This window comes from Pogoniulus pusillus, chromosome 11 (assembly GCF_015220805.1).
Source record: "Pogoniulus pusillus isolate bPogPus1 chromosome 11, bPogPus1.pri, whole genome shotgun sequence".
Classification (NCBI taxonomy): Eukaryota; Metazoa; Chordata; class Aves; order Piciformes; family Lybiidae; genus Pogoniulus; species Pogoniulus pusillus.
This window is the reverse complement of record NC_087274.1, coordinates 241391-257177: the sequence shown is the minus strand read 5'-3', so window position 1 is coordinate 257177 and position 15787 is coordinate 241391. Positions and strand designations below refer to the sequence as shown.

General features: G+C 51.0%; 1 protein-coding gene across 1 annotated transcript in view; it reads right to left on the bottom strand.

The window, feature by feature from the left end:
- The window catches only part of CACNA1G (calcium voltage-gated channel subunit alpha1 G), a 141166-nt gene that overhangs the window by 25440 nt on the left and 99939 nt on the right, over positions 1–15787 (bottom strand). Inside the window, 6 exon segments of the mRNA XM_064150466.1 lie at positions 448–599; positions 6209–6259; positions 8689–8881; positions 9379–9468; positions 10056–10181; positions 13003–13129. Coding sequence (XP_064006536.1) covers positions 448–599; positions 6209–6259; positions 8689–8881; positions 9379–9468; positions 10056–10181; positions 13003–13129 — 739 coding nt within the window.

Genomic DNA, 15787 nt, shown 5'->3' with positions numbered 1-15787 from the left:
GACGTGTGTTTTAAAGACCAGGATGGAATGCAGCACCTGTGAAACCTGAGCCCTATGGGACACTGGCAGCTTAGGAGACACCTGGCAAAAAGAAACATTTCTAATTTTGGGGGTTTTTTGGGTGGGCAACCAAAAAAGTCAAACGCGAGAGGTCAGTGACGACCTCCTCCAGCAAACCAAACAAACCTGCTCCCATCCTCGTTTCCAGAGCAGTCCGTTTGCACTTGACTAGAAGGAAGAGCTGCAGCCTGATTCGGGTACTGAAAGCCATGGTTTGGCCCAGGAGCCAGCTCTAGGACACTCAACAGAGTCACTCAACAGGGCAAAGGGACAGGTTGGGCATAGCGAAGGGCAGCCCTGAAGTCCAACACCAAATCTGGCCTTAACTCTGCCCTTCAGTGCACTCCAGCACAGCCTACCACTACTTGCCTTCCTCTGTGCCAGTACCTTGGGCTGCTGGTAGTGCTCCATGGCCATGGTGATCACGTTGAGGCCAATCACGCCAGTGATGAACAAATCCAGGTAGTGGCTAGTGCACATCTGGTGGATGAGGAGGCGGAAGCGGGAGTAGTCTGAGTAGTAGGGCTTGCACTGAGCCTCTGCAGCAGGGAGGAGAGCAGAGAACATGTCAAGGCATTTCCCTGCCGAGGCCAAAGCACCCTTGCTGCCTGGCTCAAGGATGCCAACTTCTAGACCAATGACAGCAACATGCTGCCTTTTGTATCCCTTCTCTCTTGCTGGCCATGTCACCATTTGTGATACACAGCAGGGCTCCTGGCACCTTACTTCCACTAAAGACCTCCCACAGGACACACACTGTACTCAGCTTTATGGCATCAGGGATGAGGTGAGCTGGGATTATTGTGCCACTAGAGAATGCTTTCCCTGCAGGGAAATGCAAATTAAATTTCAATGAAAGCAACAGGTTTTGTTTCTGCTGATCTTAAAAGTGCCCAGAGCACCTGAAAACCCACTTAACAGTCAGATGTTTAGGGCAGATTTTACTAACCATGGCTTGAAATCACAGGCCATTGATTTAGAGGTGGTCTTAGAAAGAGAAGTAACTCAGCCATCCTGTGTTCTTCGCAATAAACTGCAGAGCGAGCAAAATTCAACAGCTTGGCCATTAGAGCCCTGAAAAATGGTCCATAAAAACATCCAGGCAAACTTAGCAATCAGAAAATCCAGATGCTCCAGCTGGACGAGATGATCAAAGTGCAGACTGCACCATTCAGCTCTGGCCCAGGTTGGGCTGCCCCAGGGAGCCACATGGTGGTGGACCCCAAATGTTCCTACAGACAAACCCCTTTGCTCACCTAATCTCTAATGAGGAAACGCCAAGGCTGAGTGTGTAATTCAGAACAATTTCCAAGGAGGCATTTTAATGCAGATTGAAGTGGAAAGGACTGTCTTGAGCATGTCAGAGTATAATATCACTCTCATAATTAGATGATCAACTGGTTATGGAAATTACTGAGCTGTAAGAATTACTCAGCCTGATATTTAGCGCTGCTGAGCAAACACACAGGCCGATAGATTATTCCGAGCAAAAAGCTGGGCAGAATGAAGCCACAAAGCACAGGTTTGGGTTGCCCTTGGGGAAGAGTAATCTTAGAAGATTAAACTTGGCCTGGAAATAGAATTCATTTTGTCAACAGCCAATGACATTGCAATCAGAGCCATAGATTTAATGGTTCCATGCGCTGTTTCGTAACGTGATCCTGAAAAATGAGAGGAGTTGAGTTTGCTCTCAGAGACAGGCATTTCCCTCACAGCTCAGGGGCCAGAGAGAGCACTCACTCAGCAGTTTTAATTCTGTAGGGGTTTGGAATGCCCAGAGTTCTGCCTTGGTGTCACCACATGAAAGGCAGGATGAAGACTCACTCGCTGCTCTGCACTTTAGGTGAGCTGTACCTGAGTGCACACGCCTGGCATTGATGCACAGGGCTGCAGAATGAACCCTCCTGCTCCCATACATTGAGTGCTTGTGAAAAAGCAGACTGGTAGCTGCTGACTCACTCCCAAGACTTTGTCAGATACCTCAGAATCTGCATAAATCTCCATAAAGTGGAGATATCTCGATCACATTATGCTAATTTATGAGTAGCAAATTAACTGAAATGTTTGAATACAATTAGGTTAGGAACTGGACCTATTTTTATGAACCAACTTCTCGCCTCAGAAAGGAACACCATCGTAATTGGATCACTGCTCCCACATTTACCTCCAGTTCACATTCAAAAGAAAGCTGTCACTGCTTCTGCTTCTTCTCGCAGTGGATTTACTCATGAATAATTACACTGGAATTTGTATTTTCTCTTGGCTGGGACTGACAGGTAATTCCAAACCCCACAGAGCAGCACCAAATGCAGGGAGGATTTAGAGATTGTAAAAGGTCTCCTGTGCAGGGCTCCTGCCCTGGATTAGCTGGTGGGTGACCCCATGAGCAGGGCTGCCAGCTGTTCAGATCTGTAGAGGCTTCTCTCCTTTGCACCCCCCTCTCCCAAGTCCGAGAGCTCCTTTTCACCTTTCCCAGCACATGCTCCCAGCATTCCACAGCCAAATCGCTGCAGATGCTGCTCTGGCAGGTGCCTTTGCAGCCCTTGCTCTCAGTGATTGTTTCACCCTTCCCCCGTCAGCTTTGGGAGGGGATTTGCCAGCCCTGCTCACGAGTCCTGCCACCACACACGCCACCAAGTCCCCACATGCGGCCATGCATATTAGTGCAGGACAGGAGTCACCACGAGATGAACCACACAAGCTGGCATGCTGTCCAAGGACCAGAAATAAACCTCGACTGTGTCTAGGTGGGCAGGGACCTCTCTGAGCAGAAAACCCAGTGCCTTGTGCTTGTGCAGATCCCATTCCCCCAACCCGCCCTGTACAGCCCTGCAGACACGCCGAGCCATGCCCGCACAGAACTCCCCCTGTGCAAGGTCCGTGCCCATGTCACACAGTCCCAGCTGAATTATTGCAGTAAAGATCCAAACAATACCAACATCTTGGGAAATACAGACATCTGTTAAAGTCCAGGTGGTGAACTTCACAACTAACACAACACCACACTACTGTACAATACACTGTGTCAAGAACAAGAGCTCTGGGTTAGTCTCGGTTATCACTGGAAAGGTTAACTTGGCTTCCCGGCACACATGGCGCTGAAGAAAAGAGGAGGAGAGCAAACAAACAGAAGAATTGGCAGCATGAGAATGTGAGAAGATGGGGAAATACAGCAAAAGCCCACTGTGAGACACGGGGCTGGTAAACAGCGTGTAAATCAAGCTGCTTCACCGTGGCTGGAGGCCAGGCGTGGGGGAGAGGGAGAAATCTCTCAGATTTAGGTACTGTCACACTGGAGCAAATCAGCTCAGACAGCAGAGCCTGAGCAATCTTCTCCAAGGCCTGGCAGGAAGAAGAACTTGCAGCTGAGAGCTGGTTTGTGGGAGTCCCACCTGCCTGTTCATCCTGGGTAGTGGTACTCTAAGGGGACCCCACCAGAAGGGGAGTGGGTGCCTGGCATGGGGGTACTCAGCTTTGGTTTATTGTTTTTATGAGCTCCCAACTCTAGCTGCTTCCCAAGCAGATACTCCATACTCCTCTTGACACCAGCCTATGGGATTATAATTGATCACCTTGAGAAGGGCTGGGAGGCAGAACCCAGCAGTTCCAGCCTCTGTCCAGGGCTCTCCAAAACCAGCACTGTCCTCTGCTGCCTGTCTGGAAAGGTGGCGACCACTGCTGCTGCAGAACAAACACTTTCCATTCCTAGCCCTGCTCCTTCAGCCTTGGTGATCACAACCCAGGATTGGGGCACTAAGCCCTGAGCTTCTGTTGTCTGACACCTCTGGGATGTGACCTGGCACCAGCAGAGCAGCACTGGGCATTGCCTTACGTTGGGCAGCACCAGTGCCAGCTGCCACAGGGGCCCAGGGCTCAGCTTCTCTCTGCTGGCCCTGCAGGAGATGAGTCTAGGGCCACTCACTTCTCACTGACTGCATTTTCCAGGGGGAGGGATCAGGCTGGGCACAAGGCTTCCAAACATCTCCAAAGAGCATCTGCCTCTCAATAATGCCCTGTCAAGAGAGAAATTGCCACTTTCCCTGAGGTGGCTTTTGAGCCGGAGGTGTGTGGGCACGGGAAATTGGAATTCACGAGAGTGGGACAATTCCATTACTGTCTCCTCCAGCTTCTTCCCTTTGCTGTAATGAGGGAATTAACTGCTTTGCAGCTCTGAGTGGATCTGCAGGACAGCAGTGAGCCAGTGAGCAGTCAGCCCGTGACGCAGCTGGATTCACAAACTGTATCAAGAATATTATTAGGTTAAAAAGTGGTTTGCACTGAAGGAACTTTTTTTTTCTCACTTAAACACAGCACTTTGCTTGGCTTTCATTGTACTGAATGGATTTAATAATAATTTAAAAAAAGGGAAAATGGAAAATGATAAATTATTTCCACGGAGAGGACTCCAGCTGTGATAGGATGTAGACTTGAAATAACAAAAAAAAAGGTAACAGTAACATGACAATATCTCACTGAGCACCAGGCAGCAGCACACACACACACAAACCTCCAGCATGTCTTCCCAGGAGGAGCAAAGCAGCTCTTTGAGTGCAGGGATGTGGGGAAGGGCCAGGGTTGCAACTCCAGTTTTCTCATTGAACCACAGGAGGTTAACCTGCAGCACCTGGGACTGGTTCTCTCAGATCCCCCCCAGTCAGATTCAGAAGGAAAATCCTCCTGTGCCCCTACACCACTGACTTTGTAAGGGCAAACCTAGAGAGCTTCTGAGCCTGCTCAGGGTGACAAAGGCCTTTGGAACGAGTTCAGTGCCTTAAACACTAAACGAAGCTGCCTTGATGGAGCCCTGTAGGACCAGGAGAGGAACCACAATGAAATAAACCCAAGAAAAAACAGACAGCCCCCAACACCTGGCAACACCCAGTCCTGCTGCCCCGTGGTGAAGGAGAGGACAGGAGACCCACCCAGGAGAGTGAGAACGAGGGGACGAGATCAAAGCACCAGGAATGACAACGTGGGGAGAGCGAGGGTTTATTAAAGCATGTCTGGTGGCTGCCAGCAAGGCCTTGGCAGTCCAAGGCAGGAACCTCCCTGAGCTGCCCTCTGCAGCCCAAGCTGACAGCCCTCACCTTGCCTCTTTCTGCAGGGAGAGCTGGCCGTGCCCTGCTCCCGCACCACCAGGGGCAGCTTGCTCTCAGGTACCTGAGCCTTTCGACAGCACAAGTTTCCTGGCACATTCTTTTTGTCAGAGCTTACAGCTGCATTTGTTCCTGTGCTGGTGCCTCTTTAATTATTCAGGCTAATATTCTTAAGCTGTGAAGCACACCAAATGCTTGCCAGATCAAAGCCTCTTCCAGAAATGAAAAGAGCAAGGGAGAGATTTGCAGCCCTGAGCAGCATCCTGGTGAGATGCTGAGTGAGAGGCAGGTTGGAGTGGCCAGGCCAAACCCCCAGCAGCATTTGGGCCAGCTGGTCCACCCCCACCAGCACCTGCAAAGGGCTGGCGGTGGCATCTTTTTTTCTCTGAATTCAGAAGATGCCCTGGGCGTGGAGCAACTCTCAATCAACAGGCAAAGTTTACATGCCAGGCGGTGCAGCAGCTGTGCTCCATGTCCGCGGGAGGGCTGCTGCAGGGTCAGCTCTGTTGAAGCACCACAGCTCTGCACCACGCTGGATTTTACCCTGCTGAAAGCAGCCCTGCCTCCCTGCAGCATGGCATTCAGGGAGCTACGAGCACGGGCTGGAGAAAGAGAGGAGTTAACCTCCCTACGAGGGGCTGCCTGCCTTCCAGAGACACTCCTGCTAGCTACCCAAACGCTCCCACGCTGGTGGCTGGAGCAAACAACAGGACCAGCTTCACAGTCCAGGCACTGCACTCTCAAAACCAAAAACAACGCTCCAAAAAAAGGAAAAAAAACAAAGCCACGAAAATCTGACAGTGTCATAATGAAAACCGAAAAAAATGGTACTGAAGAAGACAAGATGGTCACGGGGTAAACTCAGGGTTTGCAAGTGCCAGCCCTGAGCCAGGTCTGCAGACCTGCCGCTCAGAACGAGCTGCGTGTGCCATGAGGAAGCGAACGAGCTTGCACCACACGGAGGGTTTAGTGGGACGCCTGGCAGCAGCGGTGGCAGCCGTTAGTGACACAGCACTGCATTCAGGGGACGAGACGTGCCGGCTTCCCAGTACCTTGCACTGCGCTGGCTGAGCTCTCCATTAACTCATCATCCAGCATTAGATCTAAAAGAACGAAACGGCGTTAATCACCCGCAGCGCGCCAACGCCTCCCGTCCCCTCCGGAGGCCCCTGCGGCTCTCGGGGTCTCTGCTGCCTCCACCAGGAATGCTCCCTTGTGGAATCCTCTCCTTGAGCCTTGTGGAGGGTCAGCTGGCACCCATGGTGGAAAAGGAAGGGCTCTTGCACTTCTTCTGCAAGGACAGGTGGAAGCCCAAGAGGCCCCTGAGAAAGCCCTCGCTTGATAAGGAAAGAGAAGATGCTCCCGAAAGAGGGGCTCTACACGCACCCTGCTGGCACAGCAACCACGCACCCTGCTGGCACAGCAACCACGCACCCTGCTGCACAGCAACCACGCACCCCAGCACCTCGCCAGGCTGGGGCCTCGCATGCTGTGGTGGGCTTCCGAGCTCCCGCTGGATAAATGCACTGGAAAAGCCTGTGATGTGCAACCAGCTACAACCCTGCGTTTGTGTCTGCAGCCACAGATGGGTTTGGGCATCTAGGAACACTCAGGAAGCCCAGATGAAAGGAAACCCAATGCAGCTACTGGCATAATCAAAGCCCTACTTAGTTTTGGTATCACCTGTAAGTTCCTCCCGTGCAGTGACATCCAATGCTCTGAGGGCAAAGCTGGACATGGTCAATCAAAACCATTCCAGGGACTTTGAGTTGGGAAAACTGTTCTGAAGTGATTTGGAGAGCTTTAGGCTTCAGCTCTTGAAAGGTTTCATGGCGACTGAATACTCAGCAATACTTGATCCTCAGTGAAACAGCTGTTTATTGCCTCTTTAATTAGGCATTTCATAGGACTGAATGAGTAACTACATCTCCAAGGATGGTTTGTGATTCTTTCTCACCAGGAAATTTCCCAGTCTCACCTCTTTCCTTCATACAGTTGCTCCAGCATTGCAGCTCAGGTTGCTAACCATGACTGGGCCTCTGGCTGTCCTCTGCAGCAAAGCTTGCTTTCCAAGCCTGCTCTTCTAAATAAGGATCTTTCTATCCAGCCTTTAAACATTTTCCAACTCATCAGCCTGAAACTCTGTTAGAGAACTTGGACTGACCAAAAGAGCTTTCTAGACATTTCCTTGACATGAGAAACAACAAAGAAGTTCTTTCCATCTGTACCCTACTTAACTGAGAACAGCCTAACGTGTCCTCCACCGCTCCCGAGGGAAGCCTCCATCTTCCTTCTGGCCATGGAGGAAGGCAGGCGCTCAACACAACCCGTGGTGTGCTCCAGAGGCTGCTGTGACACAGAACCTGTGAGGCTCATGGGACTCAAAGATGTGCCCAAAAGGCAGAATTGGGTGACTGCTGAGCTGAGAGAGGCTGAGACACTGCCGTGGTACCTGGTTGCACACCTGAGCCTGTCACAGCTGTTAAACATCCCTTGGACTATCACAAAGCCAAAAGACTTCACTTTAGCAGCTTTCCATACAAGGGACTGATCAGACAGTTCCTAAACAGCACTGAAGTCTGTCAGAGATAGAGCAGAGATGTGAAAGGGGCACAGAGAGAGCAGTAGGTGGGCTGACCAGGGAGAGAAAACATCAGGCCACAGACACAAAGGACAACAGAGGAAGTTCAGTCAGAAGAGAGAGCATGCGAGGGGCATCCCTGACCTGTAGCCTCTGACTGATACATTTCTTACTTATTCAACCAAACTAAAAGGAAAAAAGTCCTAAAGACAAAGCCCAGGCTGGAGACTTTCGGCAGAAGGGAGGTCTGGCCTCCATTTACCTTCTGTGGGCAGGGCTGCAGCCTTGCACATCCCCCTCGAATTTTGGTTCAGTTTCCATCAGAGCTGTTTTGCCTACTCTCCCCAGCTGCTGCTTTTCCTGATCTGTATTTCTCAAGCAAATTCATGGCTATGTTTCTCCAAGGGGTTCTTAAGCGTTACGAGGACGAAATGGCTCCATTATTTTATTACACTCTTGAACAGCAGTGGTGCTACTGTGCCAATAAATAACCCTGCATGATATATGGGACAGGTAACATCACTGTGGCATTGCAAGGCTGTAATAAAGCAAATAGTGAATTCAGTTATCAGCAGCAGTGCTCATGACTCAGAAGATTAATGGTGCCAGCCAGCACTGCTGATCTTTGCAGTTGTCACTATTTGTGTAGCACTGAGCTCTGCTACCCAAGAAGCTCCAGGTCTGATTTTTATTACACTTTCATTTCAAGAACCTCCAGTGGAAAGGTCACTGCAAATCATGCGGCCATGGAAAAGGCTTCTGTGGCTCCTTGCTCAGCCTAAACCAAGACTACTTCCTTCATGCAAATTTTATAGCTGGACATGCTTTTGGAAGAGGAACGGTCACCAGACACGAGGCGGGGAGGGGAGGGAGAAGGGGATCGTGTGGAAGGTCAAGCAGGACTCAGAAAGATGTGGAAAGACTACCGACCAGCCATCTGTTTCTCCTTACTCCTTCTCTTTTTCTCCAGCCGGCGAAGCCTCTTCTCCTCCCGCCTCTTGGCTTCTTCCTCCTCCTGGTGCTGCCGACACTTGTGGAAATTCTCCACCACCACCCCCACAAACATGTTGAGGACGAAGAAAGCCACAATAAGCAGGAAGGAGATGAAGTAGAGGAGCATCCACGGATTGTAGTTCATGACTGGCTGCAAAGTGGAGGAAGATAAATGCCAACTGAACCTCAAAAAACAAAAAAGGGAGCAAATTGCTGCAACTGCCTCACCCTCAAAACCCGCAGATGCCCCTCTGGGGCAGCTCAGTGTGCTCTGCTCCTCCTCAAAATGAGAGCCCTCTGAGATAGTTCAGTTGAGTGCTTCCAAAACGCAAAACAGGTGGAAGACAGAAGAGCCACAACTGCAGGACAGCAGTGTCCTCCACAGCTGCGCCAAGTCCCTCACCGAGATCTGTGCCCACTCAGAGCCCTTCCTTTCTCTTCAAAGTGCTTAAGAAGTCAAAGCATAGTAGGGTTCTGCTCCTTCTTGTCACAGCAGCTGTGCTGCCAAACCTGCAGGCCCAAAGCCAGACTTTTCACCAGACTCCAGGACTTGTGCCCCACAGCCCCATGTGCCTGTGGAAAGCAACAGCCCTGCACAAAGCAGAGCCTTTGATGGCTCATTCCTCACAGCTCGGCTGGAGTCCTTACCTGCTGGTCCACTCCCACAGCATCTAAGCCATCGTACATGATATCCACCCACCCATCCTTGGAGGCCAGAACGAAGAGAGACATCAGAGCCTAGAAACCGGTAGGAATAATAGAAATAATTGCACTAAAGCTCTTTTACTTGTAACATTTTACTCCTCTTTGCCCTCTCCTGTCTGAGGCTTATCATCACCTGCATGGCAATGGGATGCTTTGGTGCCCACAGTTTTTCATGGCAGCAAAAGCCTATGAATGCCAGCAGCCAGTCCAGCACTGAGCAGCAACTGGGAAACCACAAACCTGAAGACAAATGCAGCTTCACTTCCACCTTCCAGGTCTCCACTGCTCCCAGCTAATTAGTCTTTACCACGGTGCTAAAATAAGGCAGTGTGGCAGTGTCCAGCTCCCTCAGACAGGGCCTTCTGCAAGTTGCATTTGGTTTGTTATGTAGCAGTGAAGCAATTAAGTGCCTCACGAAGCCACACGTGCTTGTTCTGCTCTGAAAAGCAGTGTCTGCCTGCCTGGAAACACCACCCTGGGGACTTACCAGGACAGAACGCTGCCTGCGTGAACTGAATATTTACTCTGCCTGGCAGTGAGAAAATCCCCTGGGATAAGACTGCACAGGATTCAAGTCAAGGAGCAAGGGAGAAAACAGCACATCACCATTCCATGAGTACCTGCCCGAGGTTATCGAAGTTGTACTTGTGCCGGACCCATTTGTAGCTGGCTTCTGCACAATCTGATTTATTGGTGATGTTTCTGGTGTCCTCCCCCTGGCAGATAAAAAACTTGCCTTTGAAAAGCTGCAAAACATGCAAAGAAGAGAGGAACTGTAAGGGGTGAGTGTGCAGGACATCTCTGCAGAGGGTGGGGGACTCTCCTGGGGAGCTCTGCACAGCCGGGAAGGGAATGGCCTCACTCCAGCAGGTCCCCGGCTGCCAGCAGCCTCATCAGCAGAGGCATGGCATCACAGCTTTTAGGACACCCACCTGCGGGATGTGCAAAGTCTCTGAAAATACTTCCCGTGCAGAGCTTAAGGAGCCAAGCCCAGCTGGCGCTGGGTACCTGATCCCGAGCTTTTTTGCTTTGCCCTAAGCCAGGAGAGATGCAGCTCCTGAGGAGTCAGCTTGTGGCTTACGCCCGCACAAGGAGTATCAGGGCTCCGTACACTTAATTCTAGACCTGGTGCTTCCCAGGTGAACGAACAAGAGGCAGGGGACGATTACTGCTTCAGACGGGGTGATTGATGCTAGCAGGATGGATGGTATCAACGCTCAGGAGACAGCCAGCCAGCCTGGATTTATTTGCTGACAGACGCTATTGACATTCCTGTTTTGGGGAATGGCAGCCTGCTCTCCAGGCTCCTTGGAACACCACCTGGGTACATAGAGAGGGGATGCTGATGGGTTTTGATCTGTTTGTTTTAGATAAACAGCAGAGGTAAGACTGAACAAGATAAAGCCAGGCATTACTCCACAGGCTTCCTTCAGAAGTCAACAGCAGAAGGATGCTCTCTAAGCATGCCAAATGAATCACTGCTCAGCGCAGCCATCACACTTCTGGATGCAAGAGAACTGTTCCCTCATCTTCCCAAAGAGAAACGCTATCTGTGGTGAGGCAGGCTGGGAGACAGAGCTTTCACAGAGAAAACCTATAATTAAGCAGAAAGGTATGCAACTGGCTCTAACCAATTGCCTGCAAGTCCAGATTCTGCAGGAACCAGGCCGTAGTGCCACCACAATAGGAGCAGTGACATGGCCGCCAACAAGGTCTGGAAATGCGAAGACCAGTGTGCAAAACTGCTGATCCCCATCAGTGCTTCAGCCTTTAGCACTGCTGAGGAGGGGGCAAGGCCCGGTGTTTCCCACTGTGCTTGTTTTCTCTCTTTCTTGTGGCTCATTAATGACTGTTCAAGTGTGGGCAAGCTCTGCCACAGACCCTGGCTTGCTATGAGGAAACCTCATTAGAAACAGGGATGTCTGGAGTTGAACAGCACTAAAATCCTCTGCTTTGATCCTCAGTTCATGTTTACATGGGAAAATGAACTGTAGCTTTGAGAATCATCTTTTTATAGAAAATAGCTCTGGCCCTCATCTTACGCCTCATGAGCCATAAACATTAACGGAGAGCTTCGCATCCTGCATGCAGGAGCAGCCTTGCCTGCAGCTCCCACATAGCCAGACCGACAGCCGTAGCAGCTCAACGTCAGACTGCGAGTCACTGGGGAAGGCAACCACAATTAGCAGGAAGGAAGTGCAAAGAGCATGCTCAGGGCTTGTTGCTGGGCATACATTCTCTCATGTCTGAGGGTTTTATTGTCTTAGGGGGCATGCTGAGCTTTGTGGATCTGTTCAGTGCAGCAGATGGGTGTTGCTGTGCTGTGATGCCCAGGCAATCCAGCTGCTGAGGTGGCTGTGGGTGGATATGGGCTCCCTTCTGTTCATTTGCAATGCTGTATTTATTATTTAAGCAGTATATGAGTATAAAATAATCACGTTCTATCATTCTATAAGACACCTTTCCAAAGCAAAGCTAGGCACAGCTGCTTTCCAGAGCTGGCTGTGAGAGATCACATGAACTTCAAAAAGCAGTAAGTGTTGTTATTTCAGAGTGAAGCAATCTCCTCTTCCCTACTGCACTGCAACCTGCCACTGCTCCCCCGGCACTGCTGGGACTAAGCATATCGCCAGCAGAGATGGCGGGAGGCAGGCTCAGAGATGTCTATTCCTACAAGCTTGCAGCTACACAAACTGTCAGAATCTGAATCAATCTCCAGGTGAAGGTCTCTCTGAAGCCCACGAGCCAACAATCTGAGCTCAGAGAATTTCTGTTTCTCCACTGGGAAGAAGTTGGAGGGCAGATGTCCCCCTGTTATCTCCCAGATGGAACAGGAAAGAGATTTAACAGTCTCCCCAAGCAAAGGTTTCCTGGTGGTAGACGTGATGCCTCAGACCTAACCCTTCTATGGTGTGGCTGGGGGAAGAAAGTGGAGAAATATCTTGAGTTGTGTCCTACCACAGACAGAGCAGAAGTCCTTGTGATGGGGAAAAGATGAAGAGCGAGCATTCTGTGCCTCTGAAGGCAGTATCATGTTGGCTTTTGGAAGACTGCGTGGAACAGGGACACTTGGAGAAAGCTCAACCCACTGACACACAGTCAAGACTTGGACATAAGGAATAAAGGCATCTTGAGTGTTTGGAAGGCCATGCTGTGCTGCTGGGGTGGGGAACAAGAGCTGCAAGAGCCCTTGGGCCGGAGCTGCTCCAGGCTGTTAACTGTGGTGAAGCCAGCCAGAACCACCACATGGTTCTAGAGCTGGGCAGAGGATCTCAGCAGAACCAGAGACTGGCAAACCAGCCCCGCTGGCTCCAAGTAGTGCCCCTTCATCTGCACCAGGGATGTTTGTTGCTGGGCCACTGTTGATAGGTTGCAGTTGTTCATGAGTTTTGAATTTGGCCAGTAACAGGAATCTGCTTCCTCCTGGCTAGGAGCAAGGAGTGTTGCCCAAGAAGGCCAAACTGCCTATTGGCTCAGTTTCAGAAGGGCTTACACTGTGCCCCTTGGCACAGATACCCTGATGTGGGGCCATCTGGGCCTCCTGACACTGCTGATTCGGGGACTCACCTGAACTCCTAGGATCCCAAAGATTATGAAAAAGGCACAGCAGATGACCACAATGTTCCCAATAGGCTTCAGGGATGACATAAGGGTCTCCACCACCAGCTTCAGTCCTTGGGCCCGACTGATAACTCTGTGGGGACAAGCAAGGAAAAAGCTTAGTCCAGTTCTTGTCCAAATCTGTCTCCTGTGCAGACAGCAGATGTGGAGATAACAGCATAAGGGACTTTTTTAAAAGACAAAGAAGTGAAACATGGTGCTGGAGGCAGCAGTGCTGGAAGATTGACCGGGCAAGAACACACCTTCCCAAGGACCCAGCCTCTCAGTCTGCACCAGCGCAAACACGTCCATGCCTGTAGCCTGTTCAGGACTGCTAAGAGAGACCCTCCCAGTGTCCACTCCTGCACAGATCCAGACAAGGCTCTCAATTTCCTGGTCTCAGCTTATGGAATGAAGCAGCACAGCTGCTTGCACATCTGCAGTGATCACAGAATCACTGACTGGTATGGATGGGAGGGGCCTTTTAAGCTCATCCAGTCCAATTCCCCTGCAGTCATCAGGGGCATCTGCAACTAGAGCAGGTTGCTCAGAGCCCATGGTTCCAGGGATGGGGCATCTGCCACCTCCCTGGGCAACCTGGGCCAGGGTCTCACTAGACTCACATGTCCTTACAGTGCTGTTGCGTGCAGAGGTCAGAGCTACCCCTCAGTCTCTGCTTCACACTCACTGTACCACCTCTGCTAACAGTGGTGTCCTTCATGTGAAACTTCACCTGCAGGACCACAGGCATCTGACATAGCACACAGAACTCTGTGGCAGGGTTAGCGCCCATGGGAAGGCTGGGGAAGGCAGGTGGGCATGGGACTGAAGCAGGTTATAAACAAAGGGCAAAGTGCCCCTTTGCTCTCAAGAACAACACCACAGTGACAGGACAGGAATTACTTGTTTTAGAGAAGCAAGATGAATGAGGTGTTCGAGCTCCCAGGCCTGAAGGTGAAGAGCTGGGGGAATGAGAGAGGCATCTGAGGATGCTGCATGCCTCTCTCCTGCCAATGCCAGCCACAATTAAGCATTCCACTGCTGCTGCAAATCCATTCGTCCTGGTGCCATAGAAACTGTGCCTGGCCAAGGCACAGCTTGCTGCCTGCCGTTCAGGTAAGAGGGAGGGAAACACTTCTGTGCTGCTGGCTACCTGCTGCTGGCTCCTTTGAACTCCTGGCACTCAAAAGTGCCATCACCTTCTTGTTCCTGCTTGCCTCCCTCCCTATTCTGCCATGCAAGTCGTCTCACCACCTATCCCACTTCACAGGGGTTTTATCCCCTCCCTCACCAGGAAGACACAAAAGGCAGAGGCTCCTGTTCCTCACGCTGCAGTCTCTTCCAGGTAGCTACCGTGGCTGCCTGGCTTGGACACCTTGGCTTCCCTTATGCTCAGATCCAGGTCATTTTAGGGAAAGAGCTGGGAGCGAGATGGCTGGGGGAGAGGAAGGCTGCTCAACGCTGAGGTGCCCCTGAGGACAGTGTGAAGCCCAAGGAGCTGTGGCAGCATGGACACCAGTTGGTGTGCCCAAATGAGTTGACCCAGGTTGAGGTCCTCTATGGGGCCACTGTGCTGCTGCCCCTTTGTACCCACAGTGAGGCTGAGAGCCAGGGCCAGCAGAGGAGGCTGGGCAGCAGAGAGGGTGTCCAACAGGCTGAGAGCACAAAGCAAGCTTTGAGATGGACAGTCCTAGGTAGAATGTCTCTTCAGGATCCTCGGATAGTCTTAAGACATGACCATGATTCCAATGGAAACCAGGCACTTTGGTGCCTTTAGGGATCCTGACTGATGTGTTCTGTCCACTGTCACACACCATGGAGCCTAAGTCAGGCCTTCTAAATTGAAGGCCTGTAGTCTGAACTGCTAGAGTATCCTTAAAGTTTGGGGGAAGAAGGAAAGAAAATGTAGTCTCCAGGGCCTAAAGTTGATAATTTTATCCAGCGCTTATTAAGAAAGCCTACTCTAGAAATAAGAAAGTGATTTCCCTTGTGAGATGGTGTTTGGTATCCAGCAGTGAGAAAGCAGGAGGTTACTTGTCTGACTTTGCAGACATGTGCGTGGAGAAACAGGAGCTGAGAAACTGCAGCATTTAGCTGCTTTCAGTGCTTCAATCAACCAGGGAATTCCTCAGATGAGAGTGCAGAAGGGTGAAGGCTGCCACCAGTTCAGCTCCACACCAGTGCTGTTTCCAGCCACACAGGGAGAGAAGGCTTTGAAAAGATTTTGAGAAATGGCAGTTCTTGCTAACGAAAACCTTCAAACCTCAGACCCAGGGCTTGATCCCACATCAAGGCAAGGCTGTCCAAGGCAAGTCCTGCCACACTCTTGGTAGCTCCCTAAAGACCCTGAAACCCTCACCATTTACAGATGATCTGTGCCAGCTCCAACATGTCATTGTACTCCATCGTCCTTGCGCCTCATCAGCACTGCCCAAGGTCCTGCTGCTCCCAGGCTTGTAACCCACTGCTCCTGCAGCTTAGTGCCAGAGGACCCAGCTGGTCTGAGGGCCTCTGATGTGCCAGAGCTGCAGACTCACCAGGGCTGCGGTCAGGGCGATTCCAGCCTGCATCAGGCACATCACGAATGGGGAAAGGAAATGAGACTTTTTGGGTTTGGGTCAGTGTGAAGAAATGTTAACCCCTCGAGTTCCTCCTGGTTCTGCCAGTGTCAGCATTCCCAATGCTGCAGAACTCCTGCATGAGACACCCCAAACCCACCACCAGCCTCACCCTAGCTGGATCATGTTTGCTA